The sequence below is a fragment of the Camarhynchus parvulus genome, chromosome 29 (genome assembly GCF_901933205.1).
Source record: "Camarhynchus parvulus chromosome 29, STF_HiC, whole genome shotgun sequence".
Taxonomy (NCBI): Eukaryota; Metazoa; Chordata; class Aves; order Passeriformes; family Thraupidae; genus Camarhynchus; species Camarhynchus parvulus.
Window position 1 is genome coordinate 2,135,062 of NC_044599.1, and position 24,434 is coordinate 2,159,495.

Here is a 24,434-nt window from a genome sequence, read left to right on the forward strand (position 1 = left end):
ATGCCTCAAACCAGCAGCTGCCCTTTGCTGCCCAGTTCCTCCCAGTCTCTAACTGGGCCCAGGCCAAGGTTGCAGCTGTGATGTGCTGAGAACATTTTGGAGCTGAAGCCCTAAATTGAGCCAGGAGTGCCCAGTGCCCATCCTGCCGTGGTGCCCCAGTACCCAACGTGGCAGCTTGGGCAGCTCTTAGGTGATAAAATAGCTTTACACTTTATTAAATATATTAAATCTTAATCATTAAATAGTTATGTGGCAAAGCTGGTTCTGCTGAACATCCCATCCTGATCATGTCCAAACATCTCCAAGCATGGGGTGGATTTTGGGATTGGGGGATGAAGCTGGCTGAACCAAAACACCTCAGAAAACACCAAAATATTGGAAAAGAGCCAAGAGGGCACCTCTTTGGCAAAGGGGGATGTTGGCTGCTTGGATTGATGACCTTAAAAATCATCCTAAATGACTTTGTGACCTGTCCCCTTAACGCTGGAAGGATCATCCTGACGCTCAGACCGCTCTGGACGCCGCCGGCAGCTCCTCATTTTTGGGATCCCCACAATCCGGGGTGCAGATCCAGGGGGATGCTGCCCTTGTGCCAGCCTTTGCCAGCGAAACCCATCCCTCCTTCAGCGGGCACCGCGGCTCTGCCGGGGAATTCCTGCCAGCGCCGGGCGGGCGGGTCCGGGCAGCTCCGCCTGGATGGAGCCGGCGCTGGGTGGGGGCCCCGAGGGCGGGGGTGGTTGTGCCCTCGGTGCCCCTGGGGCCGGGGGTGCCCCTGGGGCTGGGGGTGGTTCTGCCATCCGTGCCCCGAGGTTTGGGGTGGTTCTGCCATCGGTGCCCCTGGGGCTGGGGGTGGTTCTGCCATCGGTTCTGCCCCTCGGGGTGGGTGCCCCTGGGGCTGGGGGTGGTTCTGCCATCCCTGCCCCGAGGTTGGGGGGTGGTTCTGCCATCTGTGCCTCTCGGGGTGGATGCAGTGAGGACTGGGGGTGGTTCTGCCATCCATGCCCCTTGGGCTGGGGGTGGTTCTGCCATCGATGCCCCTCTGGGTGGGTGCCCCTGGGGCTGGGGGTGGTTCTGCCCTCGGTGCCCCAGGACTGGGGGTGGTTCTGCCCTCCATGCCCCTCGGGCTGGGGGTGGTTCTGCCATCGGTGCCCCTAGGTTTGGGGGTGGTTCTGCCATCCATGCCCCTCGGGCTGGGGGTGGTTCTGCCATCGGTGCCCCTCGGGTTGGGTGCTCCTAGGGAAGGGGATGGTTTTGCCATCTGTGCCCCGGCTGGGGGTGCCCCTGGGGCTGGGGGTGGTTCTGCCATCGGTTGTGCCCCCCGGGTTGGGCGCCTCTCGGGCTGGGGGTGGTTTTGCCATCCCTGCCCCGAGGTTTGGGGGTGGTTCTGCCATCGATGCCCATCGGGGTGGGTGCTCCGAGGGCCAGGGGTGGTTCTGCCCTCGGTGCCCCCTCGGGGGTTGGGTGCCCTCCATGCCCCCGCAGGGGATGCTTTTGCCATCTGTGCCCCGCGGGTGGGGTGCCCCGGGGGCTGGGGGGCTGGGGCCCCTGGTGCCTGGGGTGGTTCTGGGGGTTTTGCCCCCGGGTTGGGCCACTGGAGCTGGGGGTGGTTCTGCCCTCCGTGCCCCTCGGGGTGGGTGCTCTGAAGAAGGCCGGCAGTGGTTCTGCCCTCCGTGCCCCTCGGGGTGGGTGCTCTGAAGAAGGCTGGCAGTGGTTCTGCCCTCCGTGCCCCTCGGGGTGGGTGCTCTGAAGAAGGCTGGCAGTGGTTCTGCCATCGGTGCCCCTCAGGGTGGGTGACCAGCCGCCACCCCCGCCGGCACAGCGAGACGCGCCGGTATCGGATGACGGACCCAGGGATATTTTTAAGGCCGGGTGGAAGATTCCTCCTTTGGTGTTGGGTTTTTTTTTTCCCCTATTTTTTTTCTTTTCTTGCAAATCCAAGCGGCTGGAAGGAGGAGCGGGAGAGGCAGGAGCTGCGAGCGAATCCCCGGTGCGAGCGGAGCCATCCCGGCCCCGGCGCCGCCCGTCTGCGGCTCCGGTGTCCGGTTCCCGGCGCTCACTGCTCCAGTTTTGGCTTCTCGGCGGAATTGCTGAGCTTCTTCAAGGTCTTTTTAATGCGCAGGGCGGTGAGACGAGCCGAGGGGCTCTGGTACCAGCACTCCTTCATGATCCTCGCCAGCGCCGACAGAACCTGAGGGCGAGGCACGAAAAGAGGGGTAAACGCAAGGGTTTGATGGGGAGGGTGAAAAATGCCAGTCGTTTGGTTTAAAAAAAAAAAAAAAGAAGTAATAAAATAGTTATAAAAATAGTTATATAAATATATATTGTTATAAATATAACTATGTGTTTAAATATATAGTTTTATCTAGAAATAGAAATATATATAGTTATATTTAAATATATTTAAATATATAAAAATATATTTTTATATAAATATATATAAATATATAAATATATAAAATATAAAAATATATATAAATATTTAAAAATATATAAATATATATAAATACATAAATATATAAAAATGTAAAATATAATAAAATATATAAATATATAAATATATAAAATTATATAAACATATCAATATAAATACATCAATATAAATTAATATAAATATATAATTATATATAAATATAAAATATATATTGTTAATATATATAGTAATATTAATATATATAAATACATAAATATATTTACTTTATTTAAATATATCTTTTAAAATATATATTATTTCAACTATTTTATTTTAATATCTATTTTCAAATATAAATATAACTATATATAGATAAATATAACTCTTTGTTTTGATTGTCTCATATTGTCCTAATCCAAATTGTCCAAATTATTATTACTCTAATTCTATTACTATTTTTATAATAATAATTTTTATAGTAATAATTTATAATAAAATATTTTATAATAAAATAGTTTATTGCTATAAAAATAGTAATAGAATTAGAGTAATAATAATTTGGACAATTTGGATTTTTTGGCCCATTTTCATTACTATTAAACTTTAAAAATTTTGAAAACAAGCCATTGGCGTTTTTCACAGTTTCTATTTTAACATGATGTTATAACCCAAAACTATATTTAACACACGCCTTAAGAAAATTAATACAGCACAACTTTCTAACATAACACATATAACATTCAATTAAATATTTGCGGAAAGCCAATCATAAAATACACATTTTTTTTCCCACAGGTACAAGGGGTGGGATGTTGGGGAAAATGAAACAGGAAACCCCTATAAATATGATTGCCTGGCAAAAGATTTTGAGAATATAGAAACTAGAAGCGAGATTGAAATGCAAGCTTTCAGATACTTTAATTACTGAACAACGGGAAAACAATGGTGTGGCTGGTTGAAGGTAAAATCCCCTTTTGATGGAACAACACCCTCTGCCTGCAGACAGCCCCAAGGGTCAGAGCAGACCCTACAGCTTGGCAGAAGGGGCCTAAAGAGGAGTTTTAAAGGTATAAAATACACAAAGGGAGTTTTTAGGGTTTAAAATGTAGCACAGGATGGTAATGTAGTGATTCTTACAGGCTGTGTGTAAATGCTGTAGGATTTGTATATTGTACTAGATTGGTTAGTGAGAATTAGAATATTCAACACAGAAGGAGATTTATTGTATTGTAATGGGAACTTCACACTCTTAGCTCTTGCCTCTTAGCTCTTACTTTTCTATGCTCTTACCCCTTTTATTCTCTTACCCTCTCATCCTCTCTCCCCCTCTCTTCTCTCAGTCCTGCTCCAGCTGTGCCTGGCAGCTCCCAGCAGCTCCCTGCACTTGGCCCTTTGCAATAAACCCCAAATTCTGCCACCTGGCTCCAGAGATCTCTCGTGTCCGTCTGTCCCGACCGTGCTACCCCCGTCAATCGTGCAGGGGGACTCACCGAGTCGGAGAAGAGGCGGTTGGGGATCACGGGGGTCTGCTGGTCCACACACACCACCTTCTTCATGTCCTCGAAGCTGGGGTCGCTGGGCACGGCGTCGAAAAAGGGCGGGCGGTACTCCTCCACAATGCCTGTGGGACAGGGGACAGCGAGGGGTTAACCCCATCCTCATCCTCACCCTCACCTCCATCCTCATCCTCCATCCTCCTCATCCTCACCCTCATCCTCACCCCAATCTTCACCTTCATCCTCATTCTCATCCTCACCCTCACCCTCATCCTCATCCTCATCCTCATCCTCATCCTCATCCTCCATCCTCATCCTCACCCTCACCCCCATCTTCACCCTCATCCTCACCCCAATCTTCACCTTCATCCTCATTCTCATCCTCACCCTCACCCCCATCCTCATCCTCATCCTTACCCCCATCTTCACCCTCCATCCTCACCTTCCATCCTCCTCCTCATTCTCATCCTCATCCTCACCCCAATCCTCACCTCCATCCTCACCCTCCATCCTCATCCTCACCCTCATCCTCACCCTCATCCTCATCCTCACCTTCATCTTCACCCCCATCCTCACCCTCCATCCTCATCCTCACCACCATCCTCACCATCATCTTCACCCTCCATCCTCACCCCCATCCTCATCCTCATCCTCATCCTCACCCCAATCCTCATCCTCACCACCATCCTCACCATCATCTTCACCCTCATCCTAACCTCAATCCTCACGCTCCATCCTCATCCTCACCCCCATGCTCTACATCACCTATAGCAATGTGCCCCCTGTTGACAGAGTGACCAAACTGTCCTTTGTCCCCTTAAAAAGGAGATAAACCCAGAAGTTTCTCTCCTCAATGAGGTGAAAAGACGCCTCATAGGACCTGAGGGACTTCACCTCAAATTTAAGGAGAGCCAATTGGACAGGGGCCAAAAAGTCCCACCTGAGCAATTCACTAGAAAAAGAAGAGAACAAAGGAACTGATTGCTTTTGTGGGGTGTTTTACCAGGGGCAAGAACCTCGGGTTTTCTCTGTAAAGAGATTTGTTATTTTGCCTTTTATTAAAACTTTGCTGTTTCCAGCACCACCACAGAAGCCATCCTGCTGATTTTATACCATCTAAGGCAGCTGAGCTATCTTGGGTGTGAAATAGATCTCCAAGAGTTTATAAGACCTGGCTCGAAGACACCCTTACAGCAGTAGAGTTACTTTTTTTTCCTCTTGCACGTGGCTCAGTTTTTCTCTATAAAGAGTTTTGTTATTTTGCCTTTTATGAAAACTTTTCTGTTTCCAACACCACCACAGAAGCCATCCTGCTGATTTTATGCCTTCTGAGGTAGCTGAGCTCTCTTGGGTGTGTAGATCTCCAAGAGCTTATGAGACCTGACTCAAGGAGACCCTTACATCAGTGGAGTTTGGCTTTTTTTCCCTCTTCCCCCTAGCTTGATTTTTCTCTATAAAGAACTTTATTATTTTGCCTTTTATTTAAAATTTTCTGTTTCCAGCACTACCACAGAAGCCATCCTGCTGATTTTATGCCTTCTGAGGTAGCTGGGCTATCTTGGGTGTGAAACAAATCCCCAAGACTTTATAAGACCTGGCTTGAAGAGACTCTTCTATCAGTGGAGTTACTTTTTTCCCCTCTTGCACTTAGCTCTGTTTTTCTCTATAAAGAGCTTTGTTATTTTGCCTTTTCTTTAAAATTTTCTGTTTCCAGCACCGCCACAGAAGCCATCCTGCTGATTTTATGCCTTCTGAGGCAGCTGAGCTCTCTTGGGTGTGAAATAAATCTCCAAGAGCTCGTGAGACCGGGCTGGAGGAGACCCAGATCTCGATCATGGGCTGCTGGAGGGTCCCTGGAGCTGCTCCCTGCAGCATCACACCCTGGGCTGGGCACACGGGGTGGTGGCTCTGGTGTCACCGGTGGCTCCAGCACCAGCCCCACCACGAGGATCATCACGGACAGCATCCCCTGGCACTGTGGCCACCTCCCCTCAGCACCTGGTGCTCAGCCCGCCAGCTGGCCCAGCTAATCTCGCTGTAATTCTTGCATATGTCCGTGTCCCCGTGGGATTTAATGTTTCTGGGAAGCCTCGAGCCCCCAGCAGCTCCCTGCACCCCAAAACCTCAGGGTCCCCTGGAGTTCCCCCCATCCCCGATCCCCTGAGGAGTGAGGGGTCCTGGAAGGGTTAAACCCGACCGGCTGGAGGTCATTCCTACGCAAGGCTGGGGTAATTCGGAGTAAACGTGTCATCTGAGGGAGCCCTGGGGACATAAATGAGATTATCCCGGCCAGACTGCGCCTGGGGGGACCCTCCCACCCCATCCGCCCGCGCCCACCGCTTAATTAACATCTAAATGGACTTCGCCGTGATGAGCAGCGCTGGCCAGGCTGCCCCAATTCCGTTCATCCCCAGCTCGGGGGGATCCTTCCCCTTGTCCCAGTCCCGAGTTCCCGAGCCAAACCCGGCGGCCGGAGGTCCCGGCCGTGGCCGCTTTCCAGGCAGCGCTCGAAGCCGCTTGTTTTCTAATCAGCGCTGAACAAACAAAGCGCTGATTGAGCCTAATGGGCCCTTTAATCAGGGAGCCGGGTGCTGACACTAGATTACAGTGTTTATAATTTACAGCTAATCTTCTGGGCGAAGGAAAAAAGGGAAAAAAAAAAAAAAAAAAGGAACAAGAAAAGGAAGGAACGCAGGAGCCGGGAGCGAGCGGAGCCGGGGCCGGGAGCCGCTCACCGTTCACCACCGTTCCTCCGGGTGATCTCCCAGAGCACCAGCCCGTAGGCCCAGATGTCTGTCTTCTTGTAGGACTCGAAGCAGTCGGTGCGGATCTGCTCGCTCAGCACCTCCGGGGCCATGTAGCGCTTGGTGCCCACGCGGGGGTTGTTGCCGATGTCCAGGTAATCGCTGCCCTGGGAGTGCATGACGGCCAGGCCTGGGAGGGAAGGTCACGGAGGCATTTGGGATGATTTAAAGGTCATTAATTCATCTGTGAAATGCTGGGATAAGGGCCCTGAGCAGCGCTGTGCTGGTGCTGCATCCATGGGGCTCAACATCCCTGAGGTCCCAAAACCCCAGGACGCCACATCCCTGTGGCACCATCACCCTGGGGCATCACATCCCTGGAATGTTACATCCCCGGGGTGCCACATTGCTGGAGCATCACAGCTGTGGGGTTCCAATGCCCTGGAGAACCATGTCCGTGGGGTTCCTCATCCCTGGGGTACCACATCCCCGGGGTACCTCATCACTGGGGTATTTAATCCCTGGGATAACTCATCACTGGATTCCTCATCCCTGGGGTACCTCATGACTGGGGTACCACATCCCTGGATACCTCACCCTCACCCCTGGGGCACCACATCCCAGGGTATCTCATCCTTTGGGTACCTCATCCCTAGGGTATCACATCCCTGGTGTACCACATCTCTGGATTCCTCATCCCTGGGATACCACACCCCTGGGTACCCTTGGGTGCTGCAGCCCTGGGTATCACCACCCTGGGGTACCACACCCCTAAGTGCCACATCCCTGGGGCACCACAGCCCTGGAGTACCACATCCCCAGAGTACTTCATCCCCGGAGTACCCCATCCCTGGGGTACCTCATCACTGGGGTACCCCATCCCTGGATATCTCATCACTGGGGTACGTTATCCCTGGGACACCTCATCTCTGGGTACCCCATCACTGGGGCATCTCATTCTTGGGGTATCTCATTCTTGGGGTACCACACTCCTGGATTCCTCATCCCTGGGGTACCACATCCCCAGGGTACCACGTATCTGGAGTACCTTATCCTTGGGGTACCACACCCCTAGATTCCTCATCCCTGGGGGTACCACACCCCTGGGGTACCACAGTCCTGGGTTCCTCATCCCTGGGGTACCTCATCCCTGGATACCTCATCCTTGGGATTCCTCATCACTATGGTACCACATCATTGGGGTACCTCATCCTTGGGGTACCACACCCCTGGATCCCTCATCCCTGGGGTACCACATCCCTGGGGTACCACATCCCTGGGGTACCTCATCCCTGGATACCTCATCACTATGGTACCACATCATTGGGGTACCTCATCCTTGGGGTACCACACCCCGGGATCCCTCATCCCTGGGGTACCCCATCCCTGGGGTACCTCATTCTTGGGGGTCCCCTCCATCTCACCCAGGTCTGCGATGCAGCACTGCCGGTTGCTCTTCACCAGGATGTTCCTGCTCTTCAGGTCCCGGTGGGCGATGGCAGGTTTGCCCTGAGTGCCAAAAATCTCCACGTGGAGGTGGACGAGGCCGCAGATGATGGAGGAGGCCAGGCCCAGGCAGGTGTCCACGTCCAGGGCTGTCCTCTGCAGGAAGTCGTAGAGGGAGCCGTTCTCGTGGTAGTGCGTGATGAGCCAGAGCTGCGTGCTGGAGTTCCTGGAGGTCATGTCAGAGGCAATGAAACCTGGCCAGGGACAAACAGCTGGGGTCAGGGAACCTGGGAAAGAGCTGGGGTCAGGGAACCTGGGAATCAGCTGGGAAACACCTGGGAATTAACTGGGACCCTGGGAAACACCTGGGAAATAACTGGGACCCTGGGAAACAGCTGGGATCATGGGAAACACCTGAGAAACACCCGGGACCATGGGACAGGGAGAAACACCTGGGATGAGGGAACCTGGGAAACAGCTGGAAAACACCTGGAATCAGGGACCCTGAGAAACACCTGGGATCAGGGAACCATGGAAGCACCTGGGAAACAGCTGGGAAACATCTGGGAAACAGCTGGGAAACAGCTGGGAAACACCTGGGACCATGGGTAACAGCTGGGGACACAGACCCTGGGAAACACCTGGGATCAGGGAACCTGGGAAACACCTGGGATCATGGGAAACACCTGGGATTAGAGACCCTGAGAAACACCTGGGACCCTGGGAAACACCTGGGAAGTACCTGGGGACACAGAACCTGGGAAACACCTGGGATCATGGGAAACAGCTGGGAACCAGCTGGGAACCTGCAAAACACCTGGGATCATGGGAAACACCTGGGTAACACCTGGGATAAGGGACCCTGAGAAGCACCTGGGAAATACCTGGGAAACACCTGGGATCAGGGACAGGGAGAAACACCTGGATCAGGGACCCTGTGAAACACCTGGGGACACAGACCCTGGAAAACATCTGGGATCACAGACTCTGGGAAACACCTGGGATCAGGGACAGGGAAGAACACCTGGGATCAGGGACCCTGTGAAACAGTTGGCATCACATGCCCACCCTGCAGCTGCCCCCCGCTCCCAGCCCTCCCGGCTCACCCAGGATGTTGTCGTGTCGCAGCAGGACGGTGTTGTAGATCTCCGTCTCGCGGAACCACGACTGCTCGTCCCGCGAGGAGAAGATCTTGACGGCCACGCTCTCGCCGTGCCACACGCCCCGCCACACCTCGCCGTAGCGACCTTTACCTGCCACAGCCGTGCCACCGCCTCACCCAGTGCCCCCAGGACCCGCGGGCAGCGCCTGGATCCCGTGCGGGAGAGCCCTGGAGCAGCACGGGGGTCCTTGGCCAACATCTGCTCACCCACCCAGCTGCTCCCTCCCTCCCCAGGCAGCAGGACGGGGGAAGAACTTGGGGTTTGTCCTAAATTGCAAGATAAGTGTGAATTCTATTGCCGTATGTCGGAAGTGGGGCAGTTAACCTCTGTTAATTGGGCAGTTAACTTCTGTTAATTGGGCAGTTCTCTTCTGTTCTTTGGGCAGTTATCTTATGTTAATTTGGGCATTTATCCTCTGTTAATTTGGGCAGTTATCCTCTGTTCATTGGGCAGTTATCCTCTGGTAACTGGGCAGCTATCCTCTGTTCATTGGGCAGTTAACTTCTGTTAATTGGGCAGTTAACTTCTGTTAATTTGGGCAGACATCTTCTGTTAATTGGGCAGATATCTTCTGTTAATTGGGCAGATATCTTCTGCTCATTGGGCAGTTTTCTTTATCTCTGCCACAATCCTCCCTCCAGGATATATCTCCTTTTAATGGGCCACTAATTATTAATTATCTTCTGTTCATGGGCCGGTGAGTGTCCCTGCATGGCTGATGAAATTCCATCATCCCACGGGGAGATGCTCCGCCCAGGGGGAGGAGCCAAACATTCCTACCTGGATCTAATCTGGGGTTTCAAACATTCCTACCTGGATCTAATCTGAGATTTCAAACATTCCTACCTGGATATAATCTGAGATTTCAAACATTCCTACCTGGATCTAATCTGAGATTTTGGGACACCCCAACAACCTTTTCCCACTGCATTCCCAGAGGAGCAGCTTTCTCCTCCTCTGCATTCCCAGAGGAATTCCAGGCCCATCTCCAGCACCCCTGGAGCTTCAAATGGAAAACTCCCCCTTGTGCAGGATCCCTGCTCCAGCAGAAGCACAGCTGGCCCTGCAGCAGGGCTGAGCCCCCATGGGATGGGGCTGTGCCCCCACCCTGACCCACGGGGTGCCAGGGCCTGTTTGCTTTCACTCTGGCAGGGTTGTTTTCTATTAGTGCACTGTTTATTTTATTTTATTTTATTTTATTTTATTTTATTTTATTTTTTTTATTTTTATTTTTATTTTATTTTATTTTATTTTTTTTATTTTATTTTATTTTATTTTATTTTTTTTATTTTTTTTATTTTATTTTATTTTATTTTATTTTATTTTATTTTATTTTATTTTATTTTATTTTATTTTTTTTTTATTTTATTTTTTATTTTTTATTTTATTTTTCTTATTTTATTTTATTTTTATTTTATATTTTTATTTTATTTTATTTTATTTTATTTATTTTATTTTTTATTATATTTTATTTTTCTTCCCTAATAAATGTTATTCCTGCCCCCATATCTTTGCCTGAGAGCCCCTTAATTTCAAAATTACAACAATTCAGAGGGAGGGGATTTACATTTTCCATTTCAGGGGAGGCTCCTGCCTTCCTCAGCACAAACCTGTTTTTCAAACCAAGACTGGGTTCCTGCTGGGTTTTGGCTGACACGGTTTGAAGCTGGAGTGCCAAAATTCCAGCACCAGCTGGGGGTGGCTGAGGCAGCTGAGACATAAACTTCAGGGAATTTAGAGATTTTAGAGGAGCTAGGAGTTTTGTTAGAGATAAGCTTTATTGGAGTTAATTAAAATAAATGGGCAGGCCTTGATGAAGTTAAGAGTTAGTAGTTAACTCATAATTGATTGCTTGTCAGCACAATGTTTGGTTAGCTGGGTTTCTAATGGAGAATATAGAAATTGATAAATGGCTTTTAGGAACAGAAGACAATTGTGGCCTCCTCTGTTCTGAACCCAATTGAAGACGGGGAATGGGAGTTCTACCAAGGGTTCATTTGTCATATTTGCATTGAAAATGTAGAAAGTTCAGAACGAGGAAGACTTCATTTACTTCCTCATTTTGGGACCCCTCCCCATGAAAGGGACCACCCACCCATTTCAAGGAACAAACTACACATGCTTAATGACTTTTGAACTAATTACCATATGGAGCGGGGAATGGGATCTACCAAAGTTACGAATATGTATTTGTATTGTGGTTATTCAATACTTGTATAGATAGAAGGACTCTGTAACCACCTGTAAATTGTGGTGTGTTTTTGGGAATTATCCTGCAATAAACATCCACTTTCTAACTTTAAACTGTTAGAGAGATTTTGTCCATCACAGTTGGATATTGATACTAGAGCAATATCCATATTGGGAATGGGATGTACCAAAGTTATCAATATATGTTTGTATTTTGGGTATTCAATACTTGTATTGAATTGATATCTATGGATATCAAAATCCATAGATTTTGGATATCAAAATCCATAGATCAATATTCATATTGGGAACGGGATGTACCAAAGTTATGAATATATATTTGTATTTTGGGTATTCAATACTTATATAGATAAAAGGACTCTGTGATTACCTGTAAATTGCAGTGTGTATTTGGGAATTATCCTGCAATAAACATCCACTTTCTAACTCTAAACTGTCAGAGAGTTTTTGGATATTGGTACTAGACCAATATCCATATTGGGAATGAGACGTACCAAAGTTATCAATATGCATTTTTATTTTGGGTGTTCAATACTTATAAAGATAAAAGGACTCTGTGATCACCTGTAAATTGTGGTGTGTATTTGAGAATTATCCCACAATAAACACCCACTTTCTAACTCTAAACTGTTAGAGAGTTTTTGTCCATCACAGTTGGATATTGATACTAGATCAATATCCATATTGGGAATGGGATGTACCAAAGTTATCAATATATGTTTGTATTTTGGGTATTCAATACTTGTATTGAATTGATATCTATGGATATCAAAATCCATAGATCAATATCCATATTGGGAATGGGATGTACCAAAGTTATCAATATATATTTGTATTTTGGGTATTCAATACTTATATAGATAAAAGGACTCTGTGATTACCTGTAAATTGCAGTGTGTATTTGGGAATTATCCTGCAATAAACATCCACTTTCTAACTCTAAACTGTCAGAGAGTTTTTGGATATTGGTACTAGATCAATATCCATATTGGGAATGGGATGTACCAAAGTTATGAATATATATTTGTATTTTGGGTATTCAATACTTATATAGATAAAAGGACTCTGTGATCACCTGTAAATTGTAGTGTGTTTTTGGGAATTCTCCCACAATAAACATCCACTTTCTAACTCTAAACTGTCAGAGAGATTTTGTCCGCCACACATGGATATCGGCACTAGATCAATATCCATATTTTTTAATAATCCACATTTTTTAATACCTATATTTTTAAATAAATCACAGCCTCCTCTCCTTACCCACACACTCCATGAGGCTGATCTGCCGAGCCACCGTCCTCTGGACAAGGAAAGGCAGCCCAGAACCACTGCCCGTGGTGCAGTCGTCGTTCAGCAGGTCCTGCGTAAAGCAGGGTGACCACGGGGTCAGCGCGGTGGCCATCCCCACACACACCCTGGGGACATTTGGGGTCGCTCACGGGGCTCACCCACCTCCAAGGTGCTGTCTCCCATCATGGATGCCTTCAGCATGAGGTCAGTGTCGCCGAAGTCGCTGTGCTTGTGGCGGTGCTGGGCCACCTTCCAGCAGAAGAGCGCCGTGAGCGCCGCGAGGACGAGGAGGGAGAGCAGCGGGACGAAGATCATCAGGAGGAGGTTGGGTAGGGAAGGTGTCTTTGCCAGAGCATCTTCTCCTGGGCGGGGGAAACGAGGGGGTGGCATTCACATTCTCTGAAAAAAATCCCTCCGCCCAGGATTTATCTCCTGGGAACCTGAGGAGCCTCAGAGAGGAGTGAAGACAATAATTATCTGATTGCTTCTCCCTGTTTTGCTGCTTTGGAAAGCGGCCTGGAGATTGTTTACCCACAGGGGCATGTTTGATTGGTTTCATGTGAATTGTTTTGACTTGATGACCAATCACCATCCAGCTGCGTCAGGACTCTGGATGCGGTCATGAGTTTTCATTATCATCCTTTGTAACCTTCTGACTGTATCCTTTCTCTTCCTTTAGTGTAGTTTTAATATAGCCTTATGTAATGTGATGTGATTATATAATATAATGTAATCGTATTATACAACTATAACATAATATAATATAATATAATATAATATAATATAATATAATATAATATAATATAATATAATATAATATATATTATAGTAATTAGTTCAAAAGCTTATATTATATTATGATATAATATGATATGATATTATATAATATATATTATAGTAATTAGTTCAAAAGCTTATATTATATTATGATATAATATGATATGATATTATATAATATATATTATAGTAATTAGTTCAAAAGCTTATATTATATTATGATATAATATGATATGATATTATATAATATATATTATAGTAATTAGTTCAAAAGCTTATATATTATATTATATTATATTATATTATATTATATTATATTATATTATATTATATTATATATATTATATTATATATATATATTATATTAATATATTATATTATATTATATTATATATATATATAATAATATATATATTATATTATATTATATTATATTATCATAATAAAATAATAAATTAGCCTTCTAAGAACATGGAGTCGGATTCATCAATTCCTCCTTCATCCTGGGGACCCAACCACATCCCCAGCCACATGGGCAGCTCATCCCCTGTTCCCCTGTCCCCTGTACCTTGCAGGAAGATCTCCAGCTCGGCGTTGCACATGTGGAAGTTGCAGCACCTCATGCCGTAGTGCTCCGTGACGGGCGTGTGGCAGTGTTCCAGAATGTTCTGGGAGAAGCAGCCCCGGTGCTGGGTGATGGTGCCCTCCTCCCTCCTCTTGCTGACGAAGCACACCTGGCCCGTGCAGTTGGGCTGGCTGCAGTGGGGCACGTCGCAGGCGCACAGCAGCTCCTCTGTGGGCACCAGGAGGGGACACGGCGTCACCCCGCTGCCCACCCGGGAGCTTTGGGGGCTTTGGGGACAGGGACATGCTCCTAAAGGCTCCAGATTTGGAGAATGAGCAGCCTGGGGCTGTCAGAGAAGGAGGAGAAGGTGGCTGTGGGTGCTCAGCCCATCCTGGCACCTCCCAGAAAATCTGCTCCCAGATGGGCTCCAAATCCCAACCCAGAACTTGGGGGTCCCCAAGAGGCTCCATGGGATGGGCTGTGCCTGTCTGGGATGGATCCAGCCCAGCAGCTGGGATTAACTGGGATGCACTGGTGTACAGCACACGGGGTCACATCCTGCCCACAAAATCCCAGGGGATTTACAACACACGGGGTCACATCCTGCCCACAAAATCCCAGAGAACACGGGACCTATGCTCCTCTGCGGGCACCAGGAGGGGACACGTTGTGCCACAGGGTCACCCCACTGCCCACCCGGGAGCTTTGGTGGCTTTGGGGACAGGGACATTCTCCTAAAGGCTCCAGATTGGGAGAATGGGACCATCAGAGAAGGAGGGGAAGGCGGCTGTGGGTGCTCAGCCCAACCCATGGCACCTCCCAGAAAATCCCCTGCTCCCAGCTGGGCTCCAAATCCCAACCCTGAACCTGGGGGTCCCCAAGAAGCTCCATGGGATGGGCTGCGAATCCAGCCCAGCAGCTGGGATTAACTGGGATGCACTGGTGTACAGCACACGGGGTCACATCCTGCCCACAAAACCCCAGAGAACACGGGACCTACGGGAGCCTGGGGTGAGATCAAAAACCCCAAACTCAGCCAGTGCCTTCCCAGTGTGTGTTTTGGGAGCTGGCTGCCAAACCCAGGGTCTTTCCTGGAGTTTTTCCTGGCTTCCCTGAAGTTGCTTTCCTGTGCCACGGTGGCTCAGATGGCAGCCATGCTCCCAAATTCCTAATTTAGCTCTGCCCTTTTGCACAGAAAATATCCCTCCTGGAATCAGGGGTTCAGCCTGAGGGCAGCCAAGCATCCAGTGGTGAGGGGACAGCGAGGGGACAGCGAGGGGACAGCGAGGGGGTGGCTCTGGTGGCCATCCTGCACTCCCTGTCCCCCTGCCCAAAGGCTGCCTGGTGCTGTGGGGTGCTGCTGGGGCTGGTTTGGGGTTGGTGGCTGTTGGGAAGGATGAAAGTTTGACAAGAAATTCTCACAGATATGTGTGCTTTAGCAGAAAGATTTTTAAATGTTGAGTCTGATGAAGGAATAGAGATGGAAGTGAGTTTTGATAGAGCAGAAAAGAATTGCTGAGCCAGTCTTGCTGGATAACCAAGGAGGCAAAGGGTGTGTTAGTCAGAAGGAGTTTTTATGGCTTAGAGCAAAGGATAAACCCACCCCAAACAAGATGTTTTTACCAAGCAGAAAGAGAGCACAGGCAAACAAGCCAGCAAAGCTGCAAGTAGAAAAAAGGTCTCAGAATTTTCCACTGCGAGAAAACTGAGAAACAACTTCTAGCTTAAACTGTAACGTACAAACTTTTGGTGATTGGAGAATAGTAACATGAATATGGTAATTATAGCAGTTATGATAGGCTATAGATAAAAGTTAAGGTGTAGATTGGTTCTGTATGAAGATGCTCAGCAAAGAAAAGCAAATAATGCATTGTAACCAAAAGAAAAATAAATAATGCAATGTAACCCAAACTAAGGGTGTCCAGGCCTGCCTGCAGCTGGAGCTGACAGCTGTGGGCACAGCTCTGTCACCCCCGACCCTGGACTGCTGTAACATCTTGGATGGAATAAACTGCATTTTGGAGAGCCCCTGGCGTCCCACATCTCTCATTTCGGCTCTTACAGGCGGCCCCATGGGCAGGACAGGTGGAGACTCATCCCCGCAGTGAGCTCTGCTGCTCCTCGCTGGCACAGCCACGTTAACCTGGACCTCCCTGCAAGAGCACCCGGTCCACCTGGTGCCCCCCGGGATGCTGAGCGGCTCCTCCTGCTTCCCACCACCACCACCATCATCATCATCATCATCATCATCATCATCATCCTTAGAGGACACAGTCTCAAGCTGCGACAAGGGAGATACAGGCTAGAATGAAGGAGGGAGTTTTTCACAGAAAGAGTGGTCAAATACTGGAATCATCTACCCAGGGAGGTGGTGGAGCCACCATCCCTCGACGTGTTTAAAAAAAGGCTGGATCTGGCACTCGGTGCCATGATCTAGTTGAGGTGTTAGAAGATGGGTTGGACTCGATGATCTTAAAGGTCTCTTCCAACCTAGAAATTCTGTGGTTCTGTGATCATCATCATCATCACCACCCCTGGGAAAACCCAGATTTTTGGTATGTGGTACCAGCCTTGGGGCTAACAGCAGGCCTGTTAGCTAAAGGAGCGAGAAGAAGCTGAGAAGCAAGAAGCTGATAAGGAGCTCTCTGTCTAAGGCTGTAGCCAAGAAGACCGAAAGAAGCGAAGAATCGAAGAGAGATAAGTGAACTTTGCAGCTGGACAAAGTATTTTTAGAAAGTTAGTTGAAGTCACTGTAACTTTTCACCGATAGTGTTATGTTGATTTATTGTAGCCAACAGTTAAAGCAGAAAAAGCATAAACAATTGAAAAGTGTATAAAAAGTCAGCCACGTTCAATAATAAAGAGTTGCCATCTGAGACTCTGCTTTGTGTCGTGACCACCTCGAGAGCGACATTTCCCTCTGGTGACAGCAAAGCACTCGATCAACCACAATTAATTAAGCTGAGATCCTCTCTGGGGGATGCCTCACCACACCACAGGGACACAGCACAGTCCCTGAGGAGCCCAGCTTCCTCCCTGGCTTTTATTTTGGGCAGAGATGCTCCCAAAAAGCCGAGGGTTTATTTTAACCCATTTGGCACTCACCAGCTGCGAAGCTGAAGGACGAGGTCATCAATGCCAGCATCACCCAGCCACCGACCCCACACGGCATCATCCTGGGGAGAGAGAGGGGGGTCAGAGCAGCCCCTGCACCCCCAGAGCCCATCCCCAACCCTGGGGGCTTTGGGGAGGGATGGGCTTTGCAGAATTCAGGCACAGAGTGCGGTAAGATGTGTTTGGCTCCCGACATCCTGGGCACGGCCCTTCCTGAGAACACATCCCGGGACCTCCCAAGATCAGGGGACCTTCCTGGTGCGGTGTGGGTGCCACTCATGGCCCCACAGAGCTCAGGAATGTGCTGGAACCAGGTCCTTGCCGTGTCCATGCAGCCCCAAGCTCCTCCCTTTCTCCCTGTGACCCCCACACCGGCACTTCTGTTAAATTCACATTTTCTGGAAAATCCCTTCGCTCAGGATTTTTCTCCTGGGAAGCCGAGAAGCCTCTGAGGAAAAGGAAAACAATAATTATCTCATTTGCTTCTCCTGTGTTTTGCTCCTTTGGAATACAGGTGATTGTTTCATTGGGATTCTGATGTGAATTGTTTTGACAAAGTTAGGGTCGGGACTCTGGAAAGAGTCACGAGTTTTCATTATTATCTTTTTAGCATTCTGTAAGCATCCTTTCTGTATTCTTTAGTATAGTATAGTTTAATATTCTTTAATATAATGTAGTATCATAAAATAATAAGAAATTAGCCTTCTGAGAGCATGGAGTCAGATCCATCATTCCTCTGCGCCAAATATGCTTCCAAGGATGCTTCACATCCTTTGGAATGTGTTTGGAGATTGTTTCATTGGGATTCTGATGCGAATTGTTTTGATTCTTTGGCCAATCAGTGTCAAGCTGTGTCGGGACTCTGGAGAGAGAGTCACGAGTTTTCATTATTATCTTTTTAGCATTCTGTAAGTATCCTTTCTGTATTCTTTAGTGCAGTATAGTTTCATATTCTTTGTCGGACTCCAGGACATCCCTCTGGCTGCCCTGGATGGCTCAGAGACCCCTGTGCCTTTGATTTTGACCCGTGGAAAAAATCATCAACCTTACATGAGGAATTACAAGCCACAAAAGATTAAGTAAAATGATAATTAGTTCGTAACAGGGTGAAAATAGAATTTTGAGGTTTTTAGGATGGGTGTTCGAGGTCCTAAGATAAAGGAATTTAGGTGTGCCTTATCTTTCCTTCTCCTTCTTCCTAGCCTCCATCTTCTAAGTGGTGGTGACAATTTTAAATTAGATTAGAGTAGGAACACACTGTCTAACATAAGTGATAAGTATTGGAAAATAATTATAAATAAAGTTTTGAGTAGTAAACATAGTTTTGAGTATAAAAGATAACACTGCCTCTGAAGGTGGGCAGTGTGCCACTGATGGACCTCAGCAAGCCAAGGAGAAAATGTCATAAATAACAGAAAATAAACAACCTTGAAAACCAGAACAAAAAAAAAAAAAAAAATCCTGACTCCTTCTTCAGGTTGCCAGGCTGAGAAAAGAAACTCTCGGACGCATCTTGGGGTCAGCCAAAATGACAGAGACCCCTGGGAATTCTTTAATATAATATAGTATCATAAAATAATATATAATATAATATAATATAATATAATATAATATAATATAATATAATATAATATAATATAATATAATATAATATAATATAATATAATATAATATAATATAATATAATATAATATAATATAATATAATATAATATAATATAATATATATAATATAACATAATAATAAATTAGCCTTCTGATATATTATATAGCATCATAAATATAATATAGTATCATAAAATAATAAATTAACCTCCTGAGAACATGCAGTCAGATTGATCATTCCTCCCAACATTGAGGCACCCCATAAATACAGAGAACCCTGAGAATTCTTTAATATAATATAGTATCATAAAATAATATATATAATAATATCATATCATATAATATAGTATAATAAAATGATAAATAGAATAATATAATATAATATAATATAATAAAATGATAAATAGAATAATATAATATAATATAATATAATATAATATAATATAATATAATATAATATAATAATAAATACAATAATATAATATAATATAATATAATATAATATAATATAATATAATATAATATAATATAATATAATATAATATAATATAATATAATATAATATAATATAATATAATATAATATAATATAATATAATATAATATAATATAATATAATATAATATAATAATAAATTAGCCTTCTGATATATAATATAGCATCATAAATATAATATAGTATCACAAAATAATAAATTAATCTCCTGAGAACATGCAGTCAGATTGATCATTCCTCCCAACATCGAGGCACCCCATAAAATACAATAACTTCCTGCTGTTCCCAGGGCTCGTGCTCCATAAAAACCACAAAACCACAGCCCTGCTGATGCCACAGCGCTGCTGGGGATCCCAAATTTGGGAAAACCTGCCCCGTGGGCTGGAGCGCCACGAGCAGGCTCTCCCTCCTGGGGCTGCTTTTACGCGCACAGCTTATCAATGACACAAACAGAGGTTCTGGCACAGCCAAAAAATTCCTCGCTGAGCCTTTGGGGGAAGTTTGGCTATTTTTAATCTTCCTTTTAATTTTTTTTTTTTTTTTTGTGAAAGAGACATTTGTGCCAAGGCAAACACGGCCATCCCCCCGCCAGCCTCACAACCCCGGCCCCTCCTGGGCTCATTCTTCGTGTTCCCGACATAAACACGCCAAAAGGCTCCGTTTCCTGCAATTGAAGAGCCCAGCCCAGGGCTGCTGGGACAGGAATCAAGATTGTTTAGATTCTGCCCTTGATGGGGAAGCGCAGTCACGCAAGGCCGGCGCGCGCGGACGTGGCTGAGCCCGGCAGGTCCCTGCCCTGCTCAAATCGGGCTTTTCCTCCCCAAAATAACTCACACGGTTGTGCCTGGAGGGGAGGAAATAGCGAGAGGATCAGTGAGAAAATCCTGGGCGCTGGGGATGGAGGGCAGGGCCTTGGTGGAGGAGCGATGCCAGGCGGATCCATCCGACCCTGGGCTGGGCCAGGTTCAGCTTTATTTTAAATTCCCAACTGCCCCAAGAACTGGGCTAGGATCAGCTTTGTTTTAAAATCCCAACCACCCCAAGAACTGGGCTAGGATTGGGTTTATTTTAAATTCCCAATTGCCTCAGAACTGGGCTAGGATCAGCTTTGTTTTTAAAACCCAACCCCTCTGAAGCTGGGCTAGGATCAGCATTATTTTAAAATCCCACCTCCCCAGAGCTGGGATAGGATCAGCTTCATTTTAAGACTCAACCCCTCTGGAGCCAGGCTTTATTTTAAAATCCCAACTCCCCCAGACCTGGGTTGGAATCAACTTTATTTTAAAATCCCAACTCCCCAGAGCTGGGTTAGGATCAGTTTAATTTTAAATTCCCAACTCCCCCAGAGCTGGGTTAGGATCAGCTTTGTTTTAAAACTCAACCCCTCTGGAGCTGGGCTAGGATCAGCTTTATTTTAAAACCCACCTTCCCCAGAGCTGGGCCAGGATCAGATTTATTTTAAAATCCCAACTGTCCCAGAGCTGGGTTAGGATCAACTTTATTTTAAAATTCCAATTCCCTCAGAGTGGGGCTAGGATCAACTTTATTTTAAAATCCCAACTCCCTCAGAGCTGGGTTAGGATCAGTTTAATTTTAAATTCCCAACTCCCCCAGAGCTGGGTTAGGATCAGCTTTGTTTTAAAACTCAACCCCTCTGGAGCAGGGCTAGGATCAGCTTTATTTTAAAATCCCAACTCTCTCAGAGCTGGGTTAGGATCCGATTTATTTTAAAGCTCAGCCCCTCTGGAGCTGGGCTGCTGATTCCTCACCCCCGACAGCATATTTCTTGCAGTCCTGAGAGCTGCAGGATGTGTGATTTAAAAAGGGAAGCTGAGCCTCCCAGGTGCTGAATTCCCTCCCCGCAGCCACTTCCCCAAAATCCTGAAGCATGAGACAGCTGCGGGATATTTGCCACGGAACACAAAGCAGGCAGGGCCTCACCCAAACTCTGCTGTGTACCAAACATCCCATGGGTTGTTGTTGTTACTGAGAGCAAAACTGAATCCAGAGCTGTCCCTGGCATCCCACAGGAAAAACATCCCAGGAAAACACAAACCAGCCCTGGCATTCCCATCCCTGTCCCTTCCTTCCTCTTTGCTCATCAGGAACTGCAGCTCATGGGCATCCAGAGCATCCTACCCTGCCCGCCTGGGGGCTGGTTTATATTCGCTGGGATTTGTGGCATCAGGAGAGGGAAAAATCCCCAGGGGAAACCTCTGGGGTGGGACATGGGTGCTGGCCAGGAGCTGGGAGGCAGCTCCAGGGTCTGGAGCAAATTCTGGGGAAGAATTTTCCAGTTTCAGGGTCTGGAGCAAACCCTGGGGAGGGAGAATTTCCCAGTTTGAGGTGTCTGGAGAAGGAGAATTTCCCAGTTTGAAGGTGTCTGGAGAAACCCTGGGAGAATTTTCCAGTTTGAGGATCTGGAGCAAACCCTGGGGAAGGAGAATTTCCCAGCTTCAGGGTCTGGAGCAAACCCCAGGGAAGAATTTCCCAGTTTGAGGATCTGGGAAATTATTTTAAAAATTTTTTTTGTTGGGGTCTGGAGCAAACCCCAGGGAAGGAGAATTTCCCAGTTTTTGAGGTGTCTGGAGAAGGAGAATTTCCCAGTTTGAAGGTTTGGAGCAAACCCTGGGGAAGGAGAATTTTCCAGCTTGAGGGTCTGGAGCAAACCCTGGGGAAGAATTTTCCAATTTCAGGGTCTGGAGCAAACCCTGGGGAAGGAGAATTCCCAGTTTGAGGGTCTGGAGCAAATTCTGGGGAAGGAGAATTTCCCAGCTCCAGGGTCTGGAGCAAACCCTGGGGAAGGATTTTCCAGTTTCAGGGTCTGGAGCAAACCCTGGGGAAAGGAAATTTCCCAGTTTGAGGGTCTGGAACAAACCTCAGGGAAGGAGAATTTCCCATCTCCAAGATCTGGAACAAACCTCGGGAAGGAGAATTTCCCAGTTTGAGGGTCTGGAGCAAACCCTGGGGAAGGAGAATTTCCCATCTCCAAGATCTGGAACAAAAAAAATTGTGGTGTTGAGAGGGAGGAAAAAAGGGGGAAAGCAAAAGAGAATGGCACAGCCTCAGGTTGGAAGGAGAATTTCCCAGTTTGAGGGTCTGGAGCAAACCCTGGGGAAGGAGAATTTCCCATTCCAGGGTCTGAAGCAAACCCTGGGGAAAGGAAATTTCTTTCCACCACTCCCATGGAAGGAGAAGCAAAGGGAAAATGGAGCAGGAGACAAGAGGAATCCAGGGAAGGGTGTCAGGCACAGCCCTGGGGGTGTGTGGGGTGGTTCAGGAGTCCCTGCTCTGACCAGGCTCCTCAACCCCATCTCCTCCACCTTTCCCTGTGCTTTCTGCTGCTCACAGGGGGTTTAGGCACGAGATGAGGCCCAGGGCTCCGTTCCCTGCGCTGATTTTTCACAGGGAGCCACACAGAGCCCAGCCCCTGGTGCCAGTGCCCGTGCCAGGGGGGAAGGACAGGACAGACACCAGGACAGAGCTTTGCCACAGACCCCAGGGCTCCAGCCGGGTTCCAGGCACGGGGGGAGGTTTTTCCTTTCCCTGCCTGCAGCTGCAGGTGGGTCACAGGTGGAGCAAAGCTGGGCTCGCCCTCCAGCAGGACACACCGGCCTCTGCCTGGCGGGCAATTCCACTCCATGAACGTGCACCACACAAAGAGGGAGCAAAACCCACTCAAGAGAGCAAAACCCACTCAAGAGAGCAGCAAAACCCACTCAAGAGAGCAAAACCCACTCAAGAGAGCAGCAAAACCCACTCAAGAGAGCAAAACCCACTCAAGAGAGCAGCAAAATCCACTCAAGAGAGCAAAACCCACTCAAGAGAGCAAAACCCACTCAAGAGAGCAGCAAAACCTCCTGCCACCCCACTGATTTGTGCTCCCATCCCCAATTCCAGCCTCTCTAACCCTGATGTCAGCACCACAACCCCACAAAACACAAAGGAAACGGGGCCAAATCCTGATTTCCCTCCTTTCCCCCCACATCTTTCCAAAATACACCCAAATTCCCCATTTCCCAGCTCGATCCCAGCCTTCCCTGCTGCAGTTTTTACTATTTCAGCTCTTTAGCAAGGACCTGGGCACAGATCCTGCTCCCACCACACTGATGTGATCCCTGATTTGAGCCCCTGGTCCCAATTCCAGCCTCTCTAACCCTGATGTCAGCACCACAATCCCATAAAACACAAAGCAAACGAGGCCAAATCCTGATTTTTGGGGGTGAAACCCTGATCTTGGTGCAGCCCAAACCCCATGAGGAACCCAATTCCAGCCTCTCTAACCCTGATGTCAGCACCGCAATCCCATAAAACACAAAGGAAACGGGGCCAAATCCTGATTTTTGGGGGTGAAGCCCTGATCTTGGCGCAGCCCAGACCCCATAAGTGACTTTTCCCCACTCACCTCCAGCATCCAGGTCCTGCGGGACCCTCTGGCACTGCCCAGCCCTGGTGGGGCTCTCCCAGCTGCGATCCCGCTCCCGGATCCGCCTCAGCTCCGCTCCTGAGCCCCAACTCCGAGGATCTTCATGGATCTGCTCCCTTCCCACCGCCCATGCTGCCCCCACGGCCGTGCCTGTCCCCGCTGGGGCAGGGATTGTCGCGATTGTCACGATTGTCACCCGTGCTGCCCGCAGGGGCCCCGGCTCGGCCACCCCCTCTGTCCAACGCAGCCGTTTGGCAGCCGCTCTGCGGTCTGGATGTGGGAGAAGTCAAAAAAAAAAAAAAATGTTTCTTATTACTGCCTCTTCCTGCCTGGCTTGTCTCCACCACTCCCAGCTAATAAAGCATTTCCTATTGCTGAGCACACAGCCACCAGCAGCCTCCCTTCCTCCCGCTCACCGGGCCCCAGCTCCATCCTGGCTCCTTCCACTCCCTCCTCGTCCTTCCCCGAGTGGTTTTCCCACCCCAATTTCCCAGTTTTTATGGGAAATTCCATCCCATGGCCGGCAGCGCTTCACCCCGAGCATCCCCGAGGTGCTCGGCAGGAGCGCGGCTGGCGTGGGTGCGGATGGAAGGTTCTAGATCTGGGCACGGCCTTGGGCTGCTTGGCCGCCCCTCCCTGGTTATTCCAGGCTGGTTAATCCCAGAAATTCCAGGGTGCAGAGCTGAACGAGGCC

The 24,434-nt window shown here is 47.7% G+C and overlaps 1 protein-coding gene across 2 annotated transcripts; it reads right to left on the reverse strand.

Moving 5' to 3' along the window:
• Positions 1-1,593: 1,593 nt before the first annotated feature.
• ACVRL1 (activin A receptor like type 1) lies at positions 1,594-24,015 on the reverse strand. 2 transcript variants are annotated; one of them, XM_030967095.1, is made up of 10 exons: positions 23,720-24,015; positions 17,208-17,278; positions 14,106-14,330; positions 12,923-13,122; positions 12,731-12,830; positions 9,203-9,349; positions 8,075-8,350; positions 6,652-6,840; positions 3,901-4,031; positions 1,594-2,188 (listed from the first exon to the last, which is right to left on the reverse strand). In XM_030967095.1, exons 2-10 carry the CDS (start codon positions 17,275-17,277, stop codon positions 2,054-2,056), a joined length of 1,473 nt encoding a protein of 490 aa, XP_030822955.1. In that variant the 5' UTR covers position 17,278; positions 23,720-24,015; the 3' UTR covers positions 1,594-2,053. The 2 variants fall into 2 exon arrangements, with proteins under 2 accessions (XP_030822955.1, XP_030822954.1); XM_030967094.1 differs by having other exon boundaries at positions 6,642-6,840.
• Positions 24,016-24,434: the final 419 nt, after the last annotated feature.

Bases quoted from the DNA above. Each gene is read 5' to 3' on its own strand.
- ACVRL1 (XM_030967095.1), bottom strand. From the start codon at position 17,277: ATGATGCCGTGTGGGGTCGGTGGCTGGGTGATGCTGGCATTGATGACC. The intron at 9,350-12,730 runs GTAAGGAGAGGA...CGGCTGTGGCAG, and splicing joins CAGCCTCATGGAGTGTGTGG to GTAAAGGTCGCTACGGCGAG. The intron at 6,841-8,074 runs GTGAGATGGAGG...CTTCCCTCCCAG, and splicing joins GTGCTGCATCGCAGACCTGG to GCCTGGCCGTCATGCACTCC.